At 33.1% G+C, this 23459-nt stretch overlaps 1 protein-coding gene across 1 annotated transcript in view; it reads right to left on the bottom strand.

Annotated features, from left to right (window-relative positions):
* The window catches only part of Ranbp17 (RAN binding protein 17), a gene marked incomplete at its 5' end in the record, with an annotated part of 334601 nt that overhangs the window by 244128 nt on the left and 67014 nt on the right, over positions 1–23459 (bottom strand). The window contains one exon of the mRNA XM_033761473.1: positions 16269–16404. Within this exon, the coding sequence (XP_033617364.1) occupies positions 16269–16404 (136 nt within the window). The remainder of the gene's footprint in view (positions 1–16268; positions 16405–23459) is intronic.

Below are 23459 nucleotides of genomic sequence, written 5' to 3'. Positions count from 1 at the left end.
TTTTTTTTTTTTTTTTTTTGGTATGGGTGATCAAACTCAATGCAATGCCACTGAGCTAAATCCCTGGCCCTCATTTATTCTTTTTTGTTTTGTTTTGGTTCCGGGATTGAACTCAGGCCCTTGCGCTTGTGAGGCAGGCAGTAGAAACACTGAGCCAAATCCCCAGCCCACCCTCATTTATTCTTATTCCTTCAATTTCTTAGGCTAAAATAATTATAAACATCAGGGCTTGGAATAAATATACATGCAACAAAATTTATGAGTTTCCGTCACAAGAAATTACCTATCACTTTATTTCTTCAAAACTAATTATCAAACTACTTAAGAGAACAATTTTAAAAATGGCATTTATAATGAAAATGTGTATACAGTTTTACATTGTGTATTTCTACACACATCTTTTTTTTTTTACGTTTCAGAATTTATAGTCATAAAATAAAATACAAATTAAAGACTCATCTAAGCATGCATTTCATGAAGCAAACATGAAGAATAGTTATCTTTGCATTCTTTCAGAGTCCAGGATAGTGGCTGGAATAGGAAGAAAACAAGATTGGCTGTAAAAGCATAAAATACTCAAAAAAGATTTGGGATTTTCTCTGTTAAATGTTTTAAAACTTTTCAAACTTTATTCACGAGCTGCAATGTACTATATAAAGTTATCAGATTTTTTGTGATTATTTGATCTAGTTAAGTTTTCTTTCTTGATGGTTTTTATAATCCATTAATGTTTATACTGCTAAACTGCTTGATCAGAGATTTTTCCCTTTAGTATCATATACTATATCTACTACAGATCTTTTATATCAATATTCAGATAAGCCCTTTATAAACACAATTTCTCTACATCCCTTCCCAATTAATTCATCCTACCTGTTAATATATAAACCATAAATTCTGTACCCTTAAGCAAATAGCAAAGCCAATATTCAAAATATAATTTTTAGTGTCACAGATATACTTTCCTTATAATTTACAAGATGTATTTGTTATATTGGAATATTTAAAATGTTTAAATGTTTATTATTTAAAATGTTTTTAAACTGCTGCTTATTTTTCACCAAAGTAAAAATTCAATGCACAGAACAGTTTTCTTGTGGCTCAATTTCCTCAACACTTTTCCCAAATATTGTGTTTCAAAGAGATGTTTTATCCAGAACTGAAATATATCCAAGTACCTGGAAACAGCAGCTAACGTTATTTCAACATTGGATTGTACTGTTGGTAACAGCAGTCTAAATTACTATTATATTTTTTGTTTCATTGTTGAAATGCTTTTTACCCAATTCAACAGCAACTGTTAATAACACTTATACAAGGAAACCTAACAATTGTAGGGAGAGAATGCCATCTACTGATTCATATGTGTATCAATAGTAAGAGAAAAGATGGAAATCAGGTAAGAGCAATTACATAGAACAACTTAGAAATCTAAATACAAAAGAAAATTGAGATAATTACCATTTTATTTCAAAATTTCAAAATACATCAGCAGGCACTTAATGCAAGTTCCACGTTATTCTAAAGAATCACAAGGGTACAAAGAACTCAATGATCACAAGTTCATAATGTTTATTTATAAATAAGACTTTTTATTTAGGTATTGAGACAGAGTCAAAGTGAGAGGTTCCCTTGCTTACTCTTAACAAAGGTATTTCCTCTTAATGAATTTTTACAATCTCCTATTTATAAATGTGATTTATATGTAAGGTAACTACATAACTTAACCTCTAAACAGGAACACTTTTGAGAGTGGAAATTAACTAACAATTCTGCCAGGAGTGAGCAAGTAACTCTTTGGCAAATATGGATGAACAACCATCCCCCTTTTAAATTACTGTCCTGCTTTAACTGCCTCTGACATCATAACCTTCCCAATCACTTGAGAATCTTCCTGACAAGCAATTTGAAAATTTTTAGGAAATAAATTTAGGAAAATGAAGGCAAAATAAAGTACAGGCAATAAAGTACTCCTAGATAAGACAGTGCTCCTATCCAATCGCTAACTCAACAAAGCCTTTACTTTTTCACTTTATTACTCTACCTGAATTTGTTGGTACTAAGAAATATATTCTTTTGAAAAGGTAACTCCTTCATAGGTAAATTCAGTCATACATTAGTATGAAATCCTTTAACTGGAAGGAATGTTTTCCAAGTGACATCTAGTAGATGCCAGGAACTTGAAAAGAAAGCACATTTGAGGGGTGTGTGTGTGTGTGTGCGTGCGTGCTGCTGTAGGTTGAGTGGTCACAGAAAAAGAGCTACAGATACTTTAGAAGGAAACTTCTTTGGAGGTAACAGACTAAATAGTATGTCCAGACGGCAGTGAAAAAAGGGAGAGACAATATCTAATACTTCTCTAAAATCTTAAATCTAAAACAGGAAAATGGATTTGTTTCTTTCTCCATTTCTGGTATCCTGTATTGGAAAGCTAGAACAGACAAATTCTATTAATAGTATACTTTATTAGTATCATTGATTAAATAGCTTTTTGTGGCTAAATTTTGAAAGGAAAATATATTCCAAAGTTTAAAAAAAACACTTTTTAACTAACTTTTGAAATTTTACTTGCTGATAAGTTTTTGTTTCCAACCAAAGCAAAACTGATGTTCATGGTATGGTTGGCTCCAATTATTAAAGGAATTTAAGAGTAAAGTTCAGGGCTGGGGATTTAGCTCAGTGGTTCTGCCGCCTGCCTTACAAATGCAAAGTCCCAAGTTCAATCCCTGGAAATGGAAATAAGAAAAAAAAAAGTAAAATTCAAAACTTTCAAATTTGATAAATAGTTAGAAGCTAAAATGTGTATCTAGTATATAATTATTTAAAATTGAAACTGATAATATTTAAGATTATGGTAAATGGTAGCCAATACCACATAATGAAATAAAGGAAAGCACTAGTAATACCTACCAGAGAATAACTGGTGGATACAAAAAGAAAGAAAAAAATACTAGTAAAGTCTGATCACCCTAAGAAATATTCTGATATATATTAGAATTTTAATGTCTTAAAAAGTATCTTTCACATTGAGTAGGATAAATGTATTTAACTAATAACCAAAAAAAAAAAATTTTTTTTTTTTTGGTACCAGGGATCGAACTCAGGACCCTGTGCTTGCAAGGCAGGCACCGGCACCACTGAGTTAAATCCCTGGCTCTACTAACCACATTTTAATTAGCGTATTTTATTATCCCATGATAATGCTGGTTAACTGTAATTATACATTAGTAAAACTCCTGAGTAGAAATTTATGATCTCAGGAAGAATCCACACAACTGAATTAGAAACCAGCAGCCTGAACTGGCTATAGTTTCTTGAGTTCTAGTGCTTTAGTTAAAAGGTGGGTTGCACTTAACCATGTGTTTTCTTTCCCACTATTTAAAAATCTGAATTGAGGATCTCACATATTTTATCTATAAATCTCTCATTCTAAATAAGTTTCTTCATCACAAAAGCATTTCATCAAACTTCTACATTATAGTTTTAAGCCTAGCGAACAGTTTACAATAGGCAAGTGTTGCAATGTATTTTAAGAGGTTTTTCAGTCTTGTGTCTCATTCTTATTCCCAGCTATTCAAATTTTCTTTAAACAACAACCACTTTTACTGTCTTCTACAAGAACCTGGAAGAAGGAATGACTAAGTATGTTCTATGAGGTTCAGGCTTTGGGAATCTCATTAATCCTAACATACATTTAAAATCAGTTCTATTTTTAGTTACACACTGAAAGTATTTAGTGTATCCAAGTTTTGAGCTTTTCCAGAGTTCTTAGTGCAAATCATCTGGATAATCACTAGCTTTCTTCACTATAAGAATTTAATGTTCAGCTCTCTCAGGTTCATTAGGATAGATACCATTTACAAATATAATTGCTAGCTTCATTAGTCTTTAATCTTCTAATATTTCATTTTTTTCTTTTAAATTGCATTTCCTTCTGTTGCTTTATTCTCCTTAGAGTTTCAAGACAGTGAGGGATAAATGTGAATACTGGATTTGCTATGTTTTAAGTAAAATTCCTGTAATTATATCTTCTGCAAATTATTAAACATTTGAAATACAGAAAAAGGCACAAAATTCAGTACAATCAACATTCACACACACTCACCATGCAGACTAAAAAAAGTACAGATACAGCTGAAATGGGCATTAATCCCTAATCCCAATCCTTTTCTCAGTCACTGATAGGTATTATCCTAAATTTACTGTTTACCAATTCTATGTACATCTATATATTCTTATTATAGAGTTCATAAACATCTGATATTCTTAACATATTTGATATTCTCAACATATTCAGTGTAACCTTATGTAACCTTTTCCATACAATATTATGGAGGCTTTCTTGGATTTATCCTAAAATGAATGTAATTTTAGGTCATTTATTTTCAATGTTATACAACGCCCCATTATATGCCCATGCCACAATGTATTCATTCTCTTATTGATGGGCAAGTTTATTTTCTACAGTTACACTATGGGCTTCTATCAATAAACTTGTTTAAAATTTGAGGGCTGGGGATGTAGCTCAGTGGTTCCGCTACCTGCCTTGCAAGAGCAAGGACCAGAGTTCGATCCCCGGTACAAAAAAAAATTTTTTTTGTTTGAGGTATAAAGTGCATACATCATGAGTTCATCAATCCTTACATATGTATGCACACATATAAGCCCTATCATAATAAAATACTGTAAGCTCCCCAGAAGGGTCCCTTGTTTATTTTCCCAGTCAATATATTCTTCCCACTCAAAAGTAACCACATTGTGATTTCTGTCACCATGTTTTGACTGTCACTGAAGTTAATAAATGAAATAATAAGATATGTACACTTTTGTGTCTGACTTTGCAATTCATCATAGCTAAATTACTATAAATCATCATAAACTCAACCAAATTTTTTGTCTAGTTTTTTTTCTTTTCAAAGGCTGTGTAACATTACATTGTATGCCTAAGCCTATAGATGAATTTATCTATACATTTGTCTGTTGGTGAATATTTGGGTTATTTCCAGTTCTTTGATATTATAAATGAAGCTGCTAAGAACATTTGTCAATCTGGTAAAAATATAAACTCATTTTCTTCTACATACACATCTCTGAGAACTGATGAAACATAAGGTAGGCTATGTTTAGCTTTAGCAGACATTATTATATAGTTTTCCACAATAGCTGAGGCAGTCTACATTCTCACCAGATATGAAGGGTAGTGTCCTATCATCCACAGCATCAGGACTTCGTTTTATCAATCGTAAATTTAGCCATTTTGTCAGTTGTGCAATGCTATTTCACTTAGTTCTTAATATTTCTCTGAGCATGATGAACACTATTAAACATTTTTTACGTATATTGACAATTTGGATGTTTTTTTCTTTTCTTGTATTTATTCCTTTCCCTTCTTTCCTTTTCCCTACCCCTTTCCTTCACCTTTCAACCTTTTCTTCCTACTTCACATTATCTGTTATACATTTTGATCCTTATTCACACTTTCAGTTTCTCACACCACAGAAACTATTTGGTATTTACACACATGACCTATTTATTTCACTTCAGAGTTTTACCTCAATGTGCATCTATTTAGTTAAAAAATGGCTCTCGTTTCTCATTCTTTATGACTGAGTAGTACTCCATTTTTAAAAAAACATTTTAAAAAATCCATTCTCCAGCTGATGGGCAATAGGGCTGTTTCCAAGTTTTAGCTATCACAAACTGAGGCACTATAAACATGGGTGTGTGTATATATATATATATATATCTGTGGTGATTCTTTTATTTTGGGAAGATACCCAGCAGGGTAACAGCTGGGTAAAATGGGACCTCTAATCCTAGTTTTTTAGGTATCTCCATACTGATTTCCATAGTGGTTACACCAGTCTACACTTCCACCAACAGCAGAGGTTTCCTTTCTCCCCACATCCCACCAGCATTTGTTACTGGTTGATTTGATAATCTTTCTTTCTGGAATGCAGCAGAACCTCAGCATTGTTTTCATTTGCATCTCTCAAATGACCACTGATATTAAACATTTTTTTTCATGTTTATTTGCCGCTTTTACTTGTCTGAGAAATGTCTATGTAAGATGCTTGTTTTTGCATTGTGTTTATAAATTTTGGGAGGTTTGATTTTTTAAAGTTCATTATATATTCTAGATGGCAGTCCTTTGTCTGAGGAACAGTTGGTAAAAATTTCCCCCACACTGTGGGTTGTCTCTTCACTCTGTTGGTAGTTTCTCTTGCTGTCCAGAAGCTTTTTTAATAAGATGAGATCCCAGTTGTTAATTCTTTGTGCTAATTCATTTGTGACAGAGTTTTGTTTATGAAGTCTTTTCCTACACCAATGTCTTCAAGAGTTCTACCTAAGCTCTTACAGCCAGTTTAGTGTTTCTGTTTTATATTTACATCTTTCATTTCAATTTTAGCTTAATGCATGGTCTAGTTTTAATCTTTGGCAGGTTAAAATCCAATTTTTTCATCACCGTTTATTAAAGAGGCTATCTTTCCGCCATTGAGGGTGTTTGGCTCCTTTGTCAAAGATGAGGCAGCTGATTATGTCTGGAGTTATTTCTGCATCTTCTAATCTGTTTCACTGATCCTTGGATCTGTTTTTTTGCCAGTACCATGCTATTTTTATCACAGTAGCTTTGTAGTAGTTTCAAGGTGGGAAGTGTGATACCCCCTATCGTGTCTACATTGCCTAGAATTGCTTTTACTATTACAGGTCTCTTTATGTTCCAAATTAATTTTTGGTTGTTTTATCAAGTTCTGTGAAGTACATTATTGAAATTTCAACTGGGATTGCACTAAATCTCTATAGCAATTTTGGAACTACGGCCATTTTTAGTGTATTGGTTCTTCTTATCCAGGAGTAAGGATGTCTTTACATTTTCTGATAACCTTCATTCTGAGTTACATGCCCAGACCCATTCTTGCCTTGTTATCAAGTACAGGGTCTTATTAAAATGCTAACTTATCCAGGCCAGGCTTGAACTTGCAATCTTTCTGCTTTATCCTCTTACAGCACTGGGATTATAGGTATGCAACATCATTTCATTTTATGGTTAACTTTTTAACAACTCATGGACTGTTTTCCAAATTGGGCTATAGCATTTTATATTCCCTCCAGCAGCATATGAAGCTTCCTACTTCTCCATATTCTAAGCAATACTTATTAGGTCTTTTTATTAAAATCATCCTACAGAGTGGATAGCTAGCAATCCCGATAACTAATAATGCTAACAATAACTAATTACTAAAGTCTTTCCATATTCTTATTGGCCACCTGTGTATCTTCTTTGGAGAAATGCCTATTTAGGTATTTTCCTTTTCTTTTCCCCCAGTGCTAGGGACTGAACATAAGGGCTTGCACGAGGAAAGTATTCTACTATTGAGATTCATCTCCACTCCACAGTACACTTTATTCACTTTCAGATTTTTTTGAGACAGAGTCTCTCTTATGTAGTGAGATTGACCTGGAACTCACTGTGTAGCCCAGGCTGGTCTCGAACTCAGTGATCCTTCCGCCTCAGCCTCCCGAGTGCTGGGATTACAGGCATGCACCACCATGCCCAGCTAGATTGAGTTTTAATTTTTATTGTTGAGCTGTAATAATTATTCATATGTTCTACATCCAAGTATCTTTTCCCATTCTTGAGGGTTGTTTTCATTTTCTTTGAATTATGCTTTAAATCACAGAAGTTTTTCATTTTGATAAGCTGCAAATGTATCTATCCTTTGACTGCTTGTTTTTGGTATTGTATGCAAAAACCAACAAACCCAAAAATATTGTTCAACCCAAAGACCTGTTTAACAGCTTTATGTTTTTAATTATGACATTTAGGCTTATGCTCTTTGGCTAATTTTTATATAAGGTGTGAGCCAGGGTTCCAACTTCATTCTTTTGCACTTGAATATCTGTTGTCCTAGCACCATGTACTCAAGATTGTTCTTCTGCCACTGAATTATCTTGGCACCCTTGTAAAAAATCAGCTAGATATAAGTGTAAGGATTTACACCTGTACTCTTAACCTCATTTCATATATATATATATATATATATGTATATATATATGTATATGTATATATGTATATATATGTATATATGTATATATATATATATTTCATATATATATATATTCTTATGTTATTAGCACAGTCTTGATTACTGTTGCTTTGTAAAGAATTATGAAGTTAGGATGCAGAACTCTTGCATGTTATTTCCTTTCCAAGACTATCTTGGGTCCTTTCATTTCATATCAATTTTATAATAAGACTGTCAATTCCTGAAAAAAAAAAATCTGAGATTTTGTTAAAGTGTCAAATATATAGATCGATTTGCATCCTAACAATATAAAGTCTTCTGATCCATGACCAATGGACCTTCTTCCCATCATTTAATTTCCTTTCTTTCAATAATCTTGTAATTTTTTTAAAAAGTTTATTGGTACATTTTAGGTAAACAGTACAGTTACATTCATTATTGGGATCTTGTAACTTTAACATGACAGGTCTTGGTTCTCTTTTTTCTCTTTATCCCTGCCCTCCCTTCGCCCTTCAGATTGTAAATACATTTTTTTGTTAAATTCATTCTTAAGTATTTCTTTTTGACATCATTGTAAATGGAATGTTTTATTTCATTTTGGTATTGTTCATTTCAAAGTCATAAAATTCATCCAGTTTTTAAATGTTGTATCTTTTTGTTGTTTTTGTCTTTGAGACATGTTCTTGATTTGTAGTGCAGGCCTTGACCTCACAGTGCTCCTTTTTTACCTTACCCTCCTAAATGCTGGGATTACAGATACGCACCACTTTGCCTAGCTTTATACTGTGTCTTACAGGCCTACTGGTGTTGTTTTATCTTGCATACTTACTGATGTTGTTTATTAGTTCTAATGGATCCTTAAGATTTTCTACATACAAGGTCATAACATCTATGAACAGAGATAATTTTATTTCTTCCTTTCCAATCTAGATTGTTAATTTCATTTTGCTGCTTATTTTATTGGCAGGACCTCCAGTACAATGTTTAATAGAAGTCAAAATTGCAGACATCACTGTCTTGCTCTTAGTGGAGAAACTACCTGTAAGATGTTAGATTTGGTTTGCTAGTTTTAAATATTCTTTCTATTTTATTAACAAGAGATATTGGTCTGCTTTATCTATTATGATGTATCTGTACTGTTATCACAACACATGAAGTGCAGTGTTTCCTTCTCTCCTACCTGCACGAAGCACTTGCAAATATCTCGTATTTAAGTGTTTAGTAGAATTCACTAGGAGGGCTATATGGAATGATCAAATTCTTTGTGGGTATTCTTTGGTTATAAACTCTTTGGGTATTATATGCCTTTCAGATTTCTGTATTTTCCTGAGTCAGTTTCAGGAATTTCTTTCTTTCTTGGAATTTCCATTCCACATAAGTTACTCAATTTACTTATATTCAGCTGTGTATAGCAACCTATTCTAATCCTTTTATTTCTGTAAGATCAGTAGTAATGCCCACTATTTTATTCCTAATTTTAGTGTAGACATTCATTATTTAACAATTGTGTTCTAGTCCTGTCATTAAATGAATTGGCTACTAAATGAGGAATTGCATATAGTATGTACATTACAATATTCAGAACAAAGAAATGGTCAAAGGAAACCCCAAATTGACGACTGTGTTTTATTTGTGTGCAGTACTGTAAATAAAACTTTCTTATATGCAGTACTATAATATGTAACATAAAACTACAGTACTATACATACAATCAGCATAAAGTACAGTACTATATAAATAAGGTTTATTATACAAAAAAAGACTTTTGGGGTCTATAAACAAGATGTATAGAAATGTACAAAAAGAGACAGGTCACATGTCATTAACCAGGTAGGTCTTTAAAGAAACATGTACGATGAGAATTCATTCCCCCCCTCCATCCCTCTGCTTTTCCTCTCTCTTGCTCCCTTGCTCTCTTCCTCCTCTCAGTCCAGCAAATTGATTTTGTTGATCTATACAAAGCACAAAGCTTGAGTTTTGTAGATTATTGCTACTATTTTTTAATCTGTTTCATTAATTTTCGTAGTTTTTACTATATCCTTTCTTCTACTTGCTTTTGGGATAGTTTCTTTTTCCATTGTGTTAAGACTACAGTTTGGAAATCTCTTTTCTTTCTTATCCTACTTCTATACCAGATAGTTTTGCTCTGACTTATTCATAGAAATTATATAAATGAATGAATGATTTCTTTCAAGTTACATGCATGTTCCCCAGTCTGACTATTCCTTTTACTTTATTTTTATTTATTTATTTATTTATTTATTTTTTGAGATACAGTCTCACTATGTAGTTGAGACTGATCTGGAACTCACTATGTAGCCCAAGATGCAGCCCAGGTGGGTCTTGAACTCACAGCGATCCTCCTGCTTCAGCCTCACGAGTGCTGGGACTACAGGCATGTGCTACCATGCCAGGCTTTTATGGTGAATTTTAATTCATAGGCACTTTAACTATTAATATGGGTATAACTCATCAACTTTTAGATCTGAAGTTTGGGTTCTTCATACCTTAAAAAAAAATTCTTCCCCCCCATTATTAAAAAATCTCCTGCTTTCTATATTTAGAGTCCTTTAACCTACTCAGAATCAAGTTTTGTAAGGTATGTAGTCATAATTCAAATTTTCACATAGAGGAAATCAAATCTCCTACCAGTGTGTATTTAGGAGTTTGTCTCTTACTTTTTCTATCATATTTTGAAAACATAAATGGATACATTTTATAATCATTTTATTTGTCCATGTTCCTCTTTATTAAAAACTTCACTGGGGAGAGGGGCCATACTACTTTCCTTCATGTTTTTGGCCTTAATACATAGAATTTACTAAAAGCTACTAAATAATGAATAGGAATAGAAATGAGAGAGAAAAGGCAGCAACACATACAGTACATAAAGATCAGTCACGGAGTGGAATGAAGAATCAAAAGACTGCCAAAACAGACAAAGTGTGACCACAAATAGGAGTTTATTTTGTAAATAATGTGACAACAATAAAGAAGTTTTAAGCACAGGTACGGGATGAAATGTATTACCTAAAGACTAGCAAAACTGAAAGTCTGATAAAAGCATGTATTATGACAATACAGAACAACGGAAAAACGTACCCGGGGAAGGGAAAATAAATACTCAACTTGATAATCTCGTAAAGCTAAAGATATATATACATATTCGATATCCCAGCAAGTCTATTCATGTTATTTATCTTCATTAAACTCTTATATGAATGCAAGGATGGGTACAAGGATGCTTACTGCAGTAGGGTTTGCAAAACTAGAAATAACCTATCAGAAAAAAATGAAGTATATAATGGCATAATAATATATTGCAAACCCATTCAATAATTAATTATTTAGAACGGCAGGTATTGTCTTACTTTTCTCATTGCTGAGACAAAAATACCCAACACCCAAAGTTAAGGAGGATAAGTTTATTTCAGCTCATAGTTTTTAGAGGTTTTAATCCATAATCAGCTGGCTCCAAGGCAAGGTGGCATGGCAGAGTGCAGCAAAGCAGCACTAAGCAACAAGCAGCAACAACAACAGCAGCCCTCTTCCTGTCTCTTATATTATATCCAGACTATTCACCCTTGGGGGAGGAGGTAGTACTCACACCCTTAATCCTAGCATTGCACCACAAATAAATTCCAGCATCTAGTACTTTTTAGTGAAGGTACGATTACTACACCAGCAATATGAAAAATAGACTACAGTGGAGAAAAGCAAAATAGAAACAAAGAGGGAAATGAGAATTTTTGAAATCTAGCATCACATCCTTGATCCCAGCATCACACACTCTTAGAGCCAGACACCTCTGAAAAGCCCACTTATGACTGTGTGAGGCTTTGCGAGGACGAAAATACAAGCCATAACATGTACCATCATGGATAAATCACAAAAGCAGTACTGATCAAAAAAAGTTCCTGTAGGGGATTCAGCTCAGTAGTTTCACTGCCTGCCTCCCAAGCACAAGGTCCCAAGTTTGATCCCTGGAACCAAAAACAAAGAAAAAAGTTCCTGAGCATTCCAAATGCAGAACACTCTTTTTTTTTCTTTTTAATAAATCTTTCCTTCATTTAATTCATGTGGGCTTTTTGTTTTTTTTTTGAGGGGGCGTTCCCAGGGAATCCTACTCAGGACCTTGCACTTGCGAAGCAGGCGAAGGTAACACTGAGCTAAATCCCCGCTCCCAGAGCACTCTTATATGGAGCTAAGAGCATTATATTTTGTTTATAAATGTATAGAAACATGAAAAAAATCATGAATAACACTAAATTTAGGATAATTATTATTTCTGAGCAACACGTAAAGAAACAGGACAGCCAAAGGATTGTCAATGTTCAATTTTAAGTACAACTGGGGCAAATATAGCAAAGAATTAAGAACTAACAAAGTGGTATAATAGGTATATGATCATTCACTGTATTATTCTCTTGCTTTCTTTTTAAAATTTTTATTGGTACCTGTTTGTAGTACATATTCTCTTAACTCTCTAATAAAGAAAAGATTACTATACTAGCAATATAAAAAAAAAGGACAGAGTTTGATGAAACAGGAAATTTCTCTTCAAAACCTGTGGTGTTTGAAGGGATCATTCAAAATTTTAGTGGAATAGCAGTGGACCCTCTCCTAATCAAATACAAAACAGAAGGCAATACAGTAAAGTGGTTAGAAGCAAAGATTCAGGAGTTGAGTATTTGAGTTTAAGCTCAAGTTCAACCACTTAAACACAGTGATTCAAAACCTCATCCATGTCTATAAGAAGGGAAAGTGTTAATAAAATACTGTAACTATTTTCACTGTATTTTTTAAAGTATGAAATCAGACAATGCTTGCCAAATTCTGAGCAATCGGGATAAACTATTCAATCAGTGCCTACTTATGAATTTTCTTTCTTATGAGATACACTTCTAACATATACACCACTGAGAATTGTTCAAGGATTCCACCTTCATTCATGAAGTATGTATTTGTATAAATTATATTGTTATTTACATATATGTATATACATAGATTTTTATCAAACTTTCAAGATGCTAATAAACACCGTACCATATTTGTAAGTATTTATTTTACTCAGATAAGCATCATATTCCAACTCAAGAATGCACCTGGAAAATACTAAACATAAGATCTAGACCCATTTCCTACATACTAAATATATTCAAATTAATAAAAAACATACAAGCCACATGCCAGACCCTTGGAGATAAAAATACATAAAGCCAAAACAGTTCTAACAAAAATTACAGTCCATACATATTTATTAGTAAATAATTATACTGCATTGTAAAAAGTGCTAATAAAATAGGGGATATATTGGTGCCAGACCACAGACAAAGGAATTGTCCCAGAAATTTGAGTGAATAAAGTACCTGATGTGAGGAGACATTAACACAATAAAGCAGAGAAGCAAGAGTTGGAATTTTTTTAAAGTGCCTTTCATAAAGTCAGGAACATTTCATTCTACTATTCAGAATTAGAGAATAAAACTGTTCAAAGAAGTTGAAAAGGTTTAGTTTACACGAAGTATGCAATGCAAGAATGAAGTAATGAAATAGGAAGCAGATAAAATATGCAGAAGAGATAAGGAAGAACCTTTTAAATCACACTCTTATGATACAATTAAGATAATGTTTAAAAGTGCTTAGCACAGTTCCTAGTACAAAATAAGTGCACTCTAATTGTTAAATATTATTCAATTACTAATATCCAATACCATCCTCCTTCTTACCACAATTTGAAATCAGTAATACACCTACCAAGAAATCATTCCCACTTACTTTTCCTTGGTTAATTGCCAGAAGAGAGTAAATTTTATCCCTGGGTATGTGTGGGGAATAGGACTTTTTGTGGAAACCAAAATCTGCAGATGCTCAAGTAACTTATATAAAATGACATATTTGCATATAACCTATGCACATCCTCTTGTATGATTTAAATCATTTCTAAATTACTTTTAATATCTAATACAATTAAATTAGGCAAATAGTTGTTATAATGTACTGTTTAGGGAATTATGACATGAAAAAAGTCTACACGTTCTGTACAGATGCACAGAATATTCTTTATTGAATATTTTTGCTCTGCAATTGGTTGAACTTACAAAAGCAGCACCCAAGGAAATGGTCTGCTGACTATATACAATACTGATTAAATGTCTTAGAACCTGTTCCTTCTTTAGTAAAATGGGAATAGTAATACCAATTTCGCAAACTTACTGTAAAGAATAAAAAGGGGTACAGCGTTCTTGAAAAAATGACAGGGAACTTATTACAAACCCCCAAAATGACTCCAACTGAGAGATCAGAAGATAAACCAGAAAACTAGAAATTTTTACTTCAAGGTTATGCAATAAATTACCTTAGAAATAAAGTCACACTAGCAATAAATCCTTTTGATAAGAGGGTAAGATGCATGCGCTGTATGTTATAAAATGGTATAATAAGAGAATCAACCTCAGTCTGAGGATGTGTTACTTTTACTCAAATATAAGCTTTTTGAAAAAGGAGAAACAAATAATCTAAGATTATCTAAAATTCACTGTTTTTGCAATCACCCTACATTAAAATTTATATATTGTAAGTTTTTGAAAAAAATCCAAAATACCAGTGTTCTAAAACAACTAGTCTCATGTTATATATTTCTTTCCAAATAGTTTAAAGACAGTAATTAGCAAGCTTTTCTATTCTATATGATACTGTTCCCATATAAGACTCAGGACTAATGAATTCTGGATTAGTAATGCTTTGAAAATGTTGGCTTTTGCAAAAGAAAAATAACAAATTCTTTCAGTACATTAAGTAAGATAATCCATAATAATTTGATTTATATTCAATCTTTGAGTAACCCATCTGGGAGTTGAAAAGAGGTACTTCATATAAATTTTACAGTATGTAATTTGTGCTTGGTTTTAATTTGTCTTATCAACAACCTAAAACACTTATTTCTAGTTATTCCTTTTTCTTTCTAATTATCTCATTCAATAGCAGTTAAACTCTAGGAGTTTATTGATATTAATCCTAAATGGCAATAAAATATCAGTGTACTTGACAATGGTAATATCAAGCTATATTACTTCATTATATAGCATAGGAAATTTTACCTGAAATAAACTAAAGGATAATCTTAAAACCAAGTATTTTTTCAAGTTTTTATACATCATGAGATTTTAAGTAAACTGAAGTTTAAACTAAATTTCTGAGGATTAAGAAAGCTCAAATGAGTATAAAATATTTATTTTAGGATTTTCCAATAAGAAATCCTTTAACATCATTAAGACAAATCTAAATGAGATTAAGAATATGCTTTAAACTTCTTTTAGAAGTTTTAGAAACAGTTACTAGTCTAGAAAGAAGAGAGCAACAAAGTCTCACCGATCTTAGGGCGATATATTCATTTCTCAACATCTATTACCAAAATCCTTAGATGTTTAACTGTCTTAAATAAAATAGTGCAGTATTTGCGTACAGCCTACACACATTCCCTCACATACATTAAATCATCTCAACTACCTGTAATACTTAATACACTGTAAGTGCTATATAAGTAGTTACTAGACTGCACTATTTAGGGAATGACAAGTTTGGTACAAATGAAATTTGATGTTCAAATACTTTCAATCTATACTTGATTAAATCCACAGATGTGGAACTCATGAAAACAGAGGCTCAGTATACAACTAAGTATTTAGTTAAGGTTCATATAAATATCCTCAATGATTTCTCATCTGCCCCAAGATCAACTCATCTAAATTTCCTGATGTTAAACTTTCAATTATCGTATTATAAGTTTTCCCTATGTGACTGCAGCATGACAAATAAACATCCAAATTGTCCTATCCTTTCTTTATCATATAAAAATGCCAAGGAATGAGTGAAATATACTGAAAAATCACATAAATAAGTGTCCAAAAAACCTTTCAAAGTTACTAAAAGAACAAATCTTGTTTCCAATCTAGAAATATAAAAGGCAAAATCCATTAAAGAGTTCATTTTTAACTAGTTAATGGCTATCCAAGTAAAAACTATTTGCTACTTCTCTTCCAATCAATTTTCAAGAAAATGGTAAAGTAGGAATAAAATAAGCAGATAATTTCACATTGTCTTTTAACACCAAATTATCAATTAAATTAATCAATTAAATTTCTTTTGTAGAGATAATTATTCAGCTCACAGCTAGTACATGTATACATCTTTCTTCATCTCTAATAACATTTTTAAAAAATCTCTTGTAGTAAAAACCTACCTTTGAGGTTCTCTGAAGCTGATCACCAACATATGTTTTACGAAACTGATCCAAGAACCACAGAACTGCAAGCTCTATTTTCTCATTAGAACATTGAGGCAATCCAGTATCCATTAAAGATATAAGCTGAAAAACTCTTTTCATGAAGGGGAAAAAAAATGCTTCAGTAAAAATTCTTAGCGAAACAAAATTAAAACATCTACCATAAATATATAATTACAGTAAAAAGTGGGAAAACAAAAACACAGAAAATTTTAAAATGTTTTCAAATCATCTGAAATCCTACCTCTGAAAGATACTACAATTTGGTCTAATTCCTTCTATTCTTTTTTTTTTTTTTAAACAGACACATATGCATATATGAATACAACCCTGTATGCAAACATACATATATTTTACTAAAAATTTAAACATATAGGCAAATGGCATATAATTTAAATATAGAATAATGTATGTAAATATATGTATGTAGTTTTAGTAAAAGAATATCATTAACTTTACACTTCTAAATAATTAAATATTGTAGGATAAATAACTCAGAATTCAAAAGAAAATCATGAACTATACCCATTATGTTACATTAATCTTTTAATGAGTCATAAATTTTTACCTAAAAAACAAGTAATCTTAATAAAAACCAAACACTCCAACACTACACTATTAAGTATAGTTATCATAAAATCACAATTTTTCTATTTATTGTTTCATGAAGTTATTATTAGAAAATCATAATGATATGAAGGATAAGTAAAATTTCATACAGAAAAGGCCTTAATATATAACAAAAATCTCAGTCTTTAATTTCTAAAAAGAAATCCTTTAACATTTTCATTAAAATTTTCTGGTGGGTAGCTTCCAAGTGCTTTGCGCAAACAAAGTCAAAATATTATACTGATTTTTTAAGATACCGAAATATAGGTTGTTAAAGAAGAAAGCTTCCTTTTTAATTTGCACAAAATCATCTGTGCCTAGCCAGCCCTGACCTACTTCAGTCCTTGTAGGGATGCCTACTTGAAAATATATAAACATCATTAATAGTTTATCATTAAAGACAGCCAAAGATAGCTAAAGATACAAGATGAAAAACTATAAGTCTTATAAAATATATTCTTTTAATACAGCTATATAAGGCTACATATTCTCCAAACCCTTTTAATGTACACATGATGTATATATATTTCATATGGCTCAAAGCCTAGTTTTTTCCACTTTACAATATATCTTAAGAAATCTTTCCATGTCAGACATAGAGCTTCCTCACTCTGTTTTGCAACTAATATTCCATTATGAGTTTATCATTTATTTCCAAATATTTGCTTGACACTAAAATATAGTTTTTTTGTCACAAACATACTACAATTGACAATCTCGTATGTTATTTCATACATGTACTTTTATAATATGCATTTCTAAATGTCAGCCTAGTAGCTCATAGTATATATTTTTACAATTTTAACAGCTATTTAAAAATTGCCTATCATAGAAATTAAAATAATATATCCCTACTATCAGTCCACAATAATGCCTGTTTATACACACAAAGTCATCCTCAATAATATGAAATTTTAGGAGTTCCAGAAATCTGAAAAATGGGATGGCATCTCTCTGTAGGATAATTTGTTTCTCTGTTGTATGTAAAGGTCAAATTTTCTGTTTTAACCCATCTGTATGTCCTCTTTTGTGACCTGTTTATTCATCTTTCACTAACTTTTTTCTAAAGGATTGTCCTTTTAGTACTGATTTCTCCAGTCCTTTATACGTAAGAGAATTTAACTCTCTGACTATATTTGACCTTTTAAATATTTTTTGTTTCTTAATTTTGATTATGGTCTTTTAAAAAAATTCCATGCAGAAGTTTTTGTTGTTTTATGTGCAAAATTTTTATTTTTTTGTTCTTTTATGGTTTTTCCATAGTAGTAAGATCTCATCTCAATCTGAAGGTTTTTATTTTATTTTATTTTATTTTGGATTCCTCTGTTTTTTGGCAGTATTGGGGAATGAGTCCCAGGCCTTCTCACTGAGCCACATCCCCAGCCCTTTTTTAAAAAAATTTTTATTTTGAGACAAAGTCTTGCTAAATCACTCAGGCTAGGCTTAAACTTCAAATCCTCCTAGAGAGCTTTGCTGAGTTACAGGTGTGTCACCAACCCTGGTTTTTATTTCATTTTTTAAAAAATCTAACTCTACAATACATTTGGATTTATTTTAATACACAATGTGAGGCAAAAATCCAATTTTTTTCAGATGGCTATCTAGTTGCTCCAGTATCATTTCTTTGTTGTATAGTCTATCTTCATTTACCATTTAAATAACTTCTCACATATACTAGATTCACTTAAGCATTCAAATTACTTACTAGATTTACTTATCTTCCATTTATCTTGGCCAATTTTACTTTTTCATATTATTTTTATGGCTGTATAGTAAAGCTATGTCAAATTTAATGATTTCATTTTTGAATATAAATTTTTAATTCTAAATGAAAACTATTATCTCCCGTAACCATGAATTCATCTAGAAACAAAATCTGTCGCAGCATAAGCATTTTTTTAAAAAAAGGTACATATTGTCGGTTAACACATATTTTGACAACCATTTTATACTATTTGCTATTTACATTAAAATACTTTGTTAAGTGCCCTGCACTTACTAAGTATCTTCTGTACCCATAAGGTTTATGAAAGAGAACTTGCTGAAGATTCAGACTTAAGGATTAAATTACTGTAACAAGGTTTGGTTTATTTTTCTAGGAATGTTTTTATCATTTAATTTTGGGAGGAGGAACAAAACTAACTTTTAAAGTTTGTGTATTAGTCAATTAGCAGATTGTTGGTGTAATTTTAAATTAAGTAGATACATACATCAGACTTCATCTCTGGATCCAGGTGATTTGTCAAGTGACTTAAAGAAGCTATATCTTGCTTTTAAATTCTTTATTGAGTAGGTTCTCCCTTCTCCTGCTCAAGTTCTTTGTTGATTCTATGAACTTTCTTTTATTTTTATTTCCTTTTTAGAGCACACATTCCCAAATCCAATGAAGATGTAAAATCAAAACAGTTTGTTGGGGCGCTTTTACAACTCATATTAAGCTGGAGATTTACATTCGCCTAAGAAGCAATGATATCCCAGCAGGAGAGTAGGAAAGAATTCCCAGCAGGGTATAATAAGATCCATCTGTCAAAGAAGTTTTGATAGTTGTACCGGTTCAGTTGCAAGTGCCTGAAATCCAAAATAACAACTGCTTAAGCGATACAGGTGTTTATTTCCTCTCAAGCAAAAATCCTAGTCAGTGCTCCAGGGCTTGTTGGTACTCCATGGTGTATCAAAGGTTCAGGTTCACTGTATCTTGTTAAGACTTGTCTGCATAGTCACTTTGTGGTCTAAGATGGCTTCTTCAGGTCTCATTCATTCTACATATAGTGTATATATCACATTCCCTTATATCCAGTGTCACAGAACATAATCATATAATCATACCCAGCTGCAAGACAGTCTAGTAAATATAACCTTTATTAATTGTAGGCATTTGCCCAGCAAGACAATCAGGTACTGTATTACAATAGAGGGGAAGAAATGCTAAGGGTGGACAACTAGCAGTCTCTGTCACACAGTCCTCCAAAGATTTGTACCCACCTCTAACAACTGCTTACGACCAGTGCAGTTCACACACACACACACACACACACACATCCCACATAATATTCCTAGTTACAATTTATTGCCTACCACTATTTTTCCTTTATATTAAATCATTTCTTGGTAAAAAGCATGGAAGGAATAAAAAGACAAATCATTAATTTTGATCCAAGTACAAGCACATCATCTCAAATAAAAAGATATGGATATCAAATCATTATTTGTCTTTTAAATTTAATAAATATCCATTAAGTCAACAAATATTTGAGGGCCTCCTATATGCCAAATGTACATTAGGTGTTCTTAATGCAACAGGAAGCAAGACATATGTGTAAGCAAGACATACATACATACACACACACACACACACACACACACACACACACACTCAATTCTCTAGAAATCTATAATCTATCAATGGAAAGAAAATTTAAAAAGGTAATTAGATTGAAGAATTACAAGTTCTATACTAAATGTCATACAGGAAATAGAATTACTAATATCCTGGACTGAAACAAGGCAAAGAGACTTGTTTAAATCTAATAATCCCCTAAAAGTCTAAGGTTCATAGGTGGGGCCTTGTCAGAGGGGGAAGGTCACACAAGAATGAGACTTGAAAGGGTGTATTCTTGTCCCTGGCGCCTCCCTTTTTTTTTTTCAGCTTCCTGGCTGCCAGTGATTGAGCAGCTTTCTTCTACCATGCCCCTCTGCCACGCTGTGTCTGCACTGGAACCAACCAACCAAGCACTAATCTCTTATTACAGATAGATGAGCTAGGTAGAAATATTACAGGCAGTCAGATAGGGCTAGGTTTTCGAGAGGGTTAGGACAAAGGTAAAACATATTACAGTGGCACCAGGGACATATTGGTTGGAAAGCAGGCCTTAAGATAAAGACAAGATGACACAGACCTATACATTTCCTCAAAGAACAAACACTGGGCCTAAATGAAATCTAAACAGACATCAACCACATGGTGGGTGACCAGACCTCTGGACCAACCACTTCCTAGGAGGATCTTTGTTCTTTCCATCTATACTTGTTATGTGACTTGTTTCCTAATTGGACCACTATTATCTGAGTGACTGTACTTGTAACCTTATTGGAGGATCATGGATTATATACCCATGTGGGTATCATCCTATAAAACTCTGTGAAGTGGGGTTTCTGGGCTACCCACTTGGGTCCCCTCTTGCCCCTCAGGAGCTTTCCTATCAAAAAATATCTTCCTACTCTTAACCTCCATCGTTCCTAGGACTCATTCTTTATTTCTAGAGAACAAGAACTCAGTGTATTATACAGTTAACAGGTTGGGAGACATAATATTTTTCATATTTGATCTCCAGTATTATTTCCTAAAGCACTGCAAAATGTGAATTAAAATAAACTTTCTTTCCTTTAAGTTGCAGATGTGTATTTTGTCCCAGTGACAGAAAAGTGACTAATACAGAAAACTGGTAGTGGAAGTAGGGCTATTCCTTGTACCAGAGCATGTAGTTTAGAAGCCTTGGGATCTAGTTTGTGGGAGGAGTTTGGGAAGGTCTGGCAATGGCAGCTATAAAAAGCCCAGAATGCTGAAAGCAGAGCTTAATCACTGATTCTGGTTGGAGCTTAGAAGGCCAGAATGCCAAGAGCAAAGACCAGGATCTTGAGGTTTCAGGTGGGAATGAAGACTGTATTGGAAATTGGACTACAGGCCAGGGCAAACATTAAATCTTGTAGCTCCATGTACAAAACCCAGGGCAGGTTTCATTTCTGACAAAGAATACATCTATATTTTGTCCATGTCCTAAGATTTTATTGAGGCTGAATTTAAAGAGAGGGAAGGAAAGGGAAAGTAAAAAGGATCAAGATGCAATACATATATATTTATCCATTTCCCACAATTAATATATTATCATTCTAAACATATACTAATAAAAAGGGAAGAAACAAAAACTAAACATACAACAAAAACTAAATCAAAAAAGGTGGCAGACTAATTAATTTGGTGATGAAAAATTCAAGGCAGCCCAATATGACATACTGTGCCTTTTGTTCTGCTGGCTGCTTTTAGTCAGCTCCATAGTGAGAATCAGAAGAAAAAAAGAAAAAGAAAAGGGAAAAGAAAAGAAAAAAACAGAGCTGAATGATTTGAAATGTTTATGGTTTCTTTAGAAACGAAATACCTGCAAAGGTGGGGTCAAAGAGAGCATGGTTGCTGAAAAGATTAGCATTAAAAAGAAGTCAATGAGTTTGTATCAGGGCAATAGGATAGATGACTTGAAGGCATCTCAGGAACTGGCCAGATGCCACTCACTTCAGTCTCAAAGGCATAAAAGGATAAATAAACTCATTAGAAAAACTCTGCTTTCAGAAGAGAGTCCCAGGATACACTGCTTATTCAGGATCATCTAGGGACCTGTTTTCCTAAGTACAGCTATCCAAGCACTGAGAGGCCTCTGAAGAGATGGTCAAAGGAGGTCATGCTATTGCAGCCATGTTACTTACTGTTTTGTCAGGCACTTACAATGTTCAAGTTGGAGGGTCTGGGAGGTTTTGACCCACATTTCAAAGGATTGCCTGAAAGATGAGGCAATATGCCCCTGGGACAGCAATGTGTAAAGCTGTGAGAGTGATGAAAAAGGTGGAGTGGAGATGCCATAAAGTTAGAGATGCCAGTAATGTGGAATGCTTGCTGAAGGAAAGTGTAGGCAGCAAGCAAAGCCTACTCAACATGAGGGAGGCAACAGGCAAGGTAGGTCATAGGGATGGTATTACTTAAGCCCTCTGGAGTTCACATCACACTACAACCCGCCTTGACTGAGTTTTGTGCACGAGCTGTAAGATTTAATGTTTGCCCCACGGGACTTCATCTTGCTTTGGTCCCATTCCTTCCCATCCCCTCTTCCTCCCTTTTGAAGAGAGAATATATGCCCAGTGCACTGTTTTTGAAGGGGCTCGCAGCTAAGAGTTTGTCTCAGGTCTCAGAAAGGAGTTTGGACTCGGTCTTTTTAGCAAGGCTGGAACTATTAAGACTATGGTGACTGTTAGATGGAGTAAATACAATTTTGAATAATGAGATGGACATGAGTCTTTTGGGGGCTAGGGTGAAAGGTTATAGTTCAGATCTAAAATACTTCCCAAGAGTCTCATGTTCGGAGATGAGGTGGCAGGTCACTAGGGGTGTGACCCGGAAGAGTGTATCCTTGTTCCCTGCTCTTCTTTTCCCTTTCTAAGCTTCTTGGCTGCCTTCGATCAAGCAAGCAGCTTTCCTTCGCCATCCCCTTCTGCAATGCTGTTTATACTTTAGAGAATCATGTGAGACTTGAGACAAAAACAATAAAAACTTTCCTTAAGTTTCAAGTGTCAGGTATTTTGTCACAGAAATGGTAAAGTGACTAATATGAAGACAGTGTCAAGAAGCAGCAGCATGTGGCTCCATTTAGACAAAGAAGATAAAGCTGGCTCATTTATGAACTCAAAAATATTTACTATAGCTCTCAAGCAGTGACAGGAGATAAGGCTATTGAGAAAGGCAGAAGTCAGATCATAAAGAGCCTGATAAGCCATTTT

This window comes from Fukomys damarensis, unplaced genomic scaffold (genome assembly GCF_012274545.1).
Source record: "Fukomys damarensis isolate Sample0158 unplaced genomic scaffold, DMR_v1.0_HiC HiC_scaffold_9, whole genome shotgun sequence".
Classification (NCBI taxonomy): Eukaryota; Metazoa; Chordata; class Mammalia; order Rodentia; family Bathyergidae; genus Fukomys; species Fukomys damarensis.
Note: the sequence above shows the minus strand (reverse complement) of the source record. Positions and strands in the feature narration are given on the sequence as shown.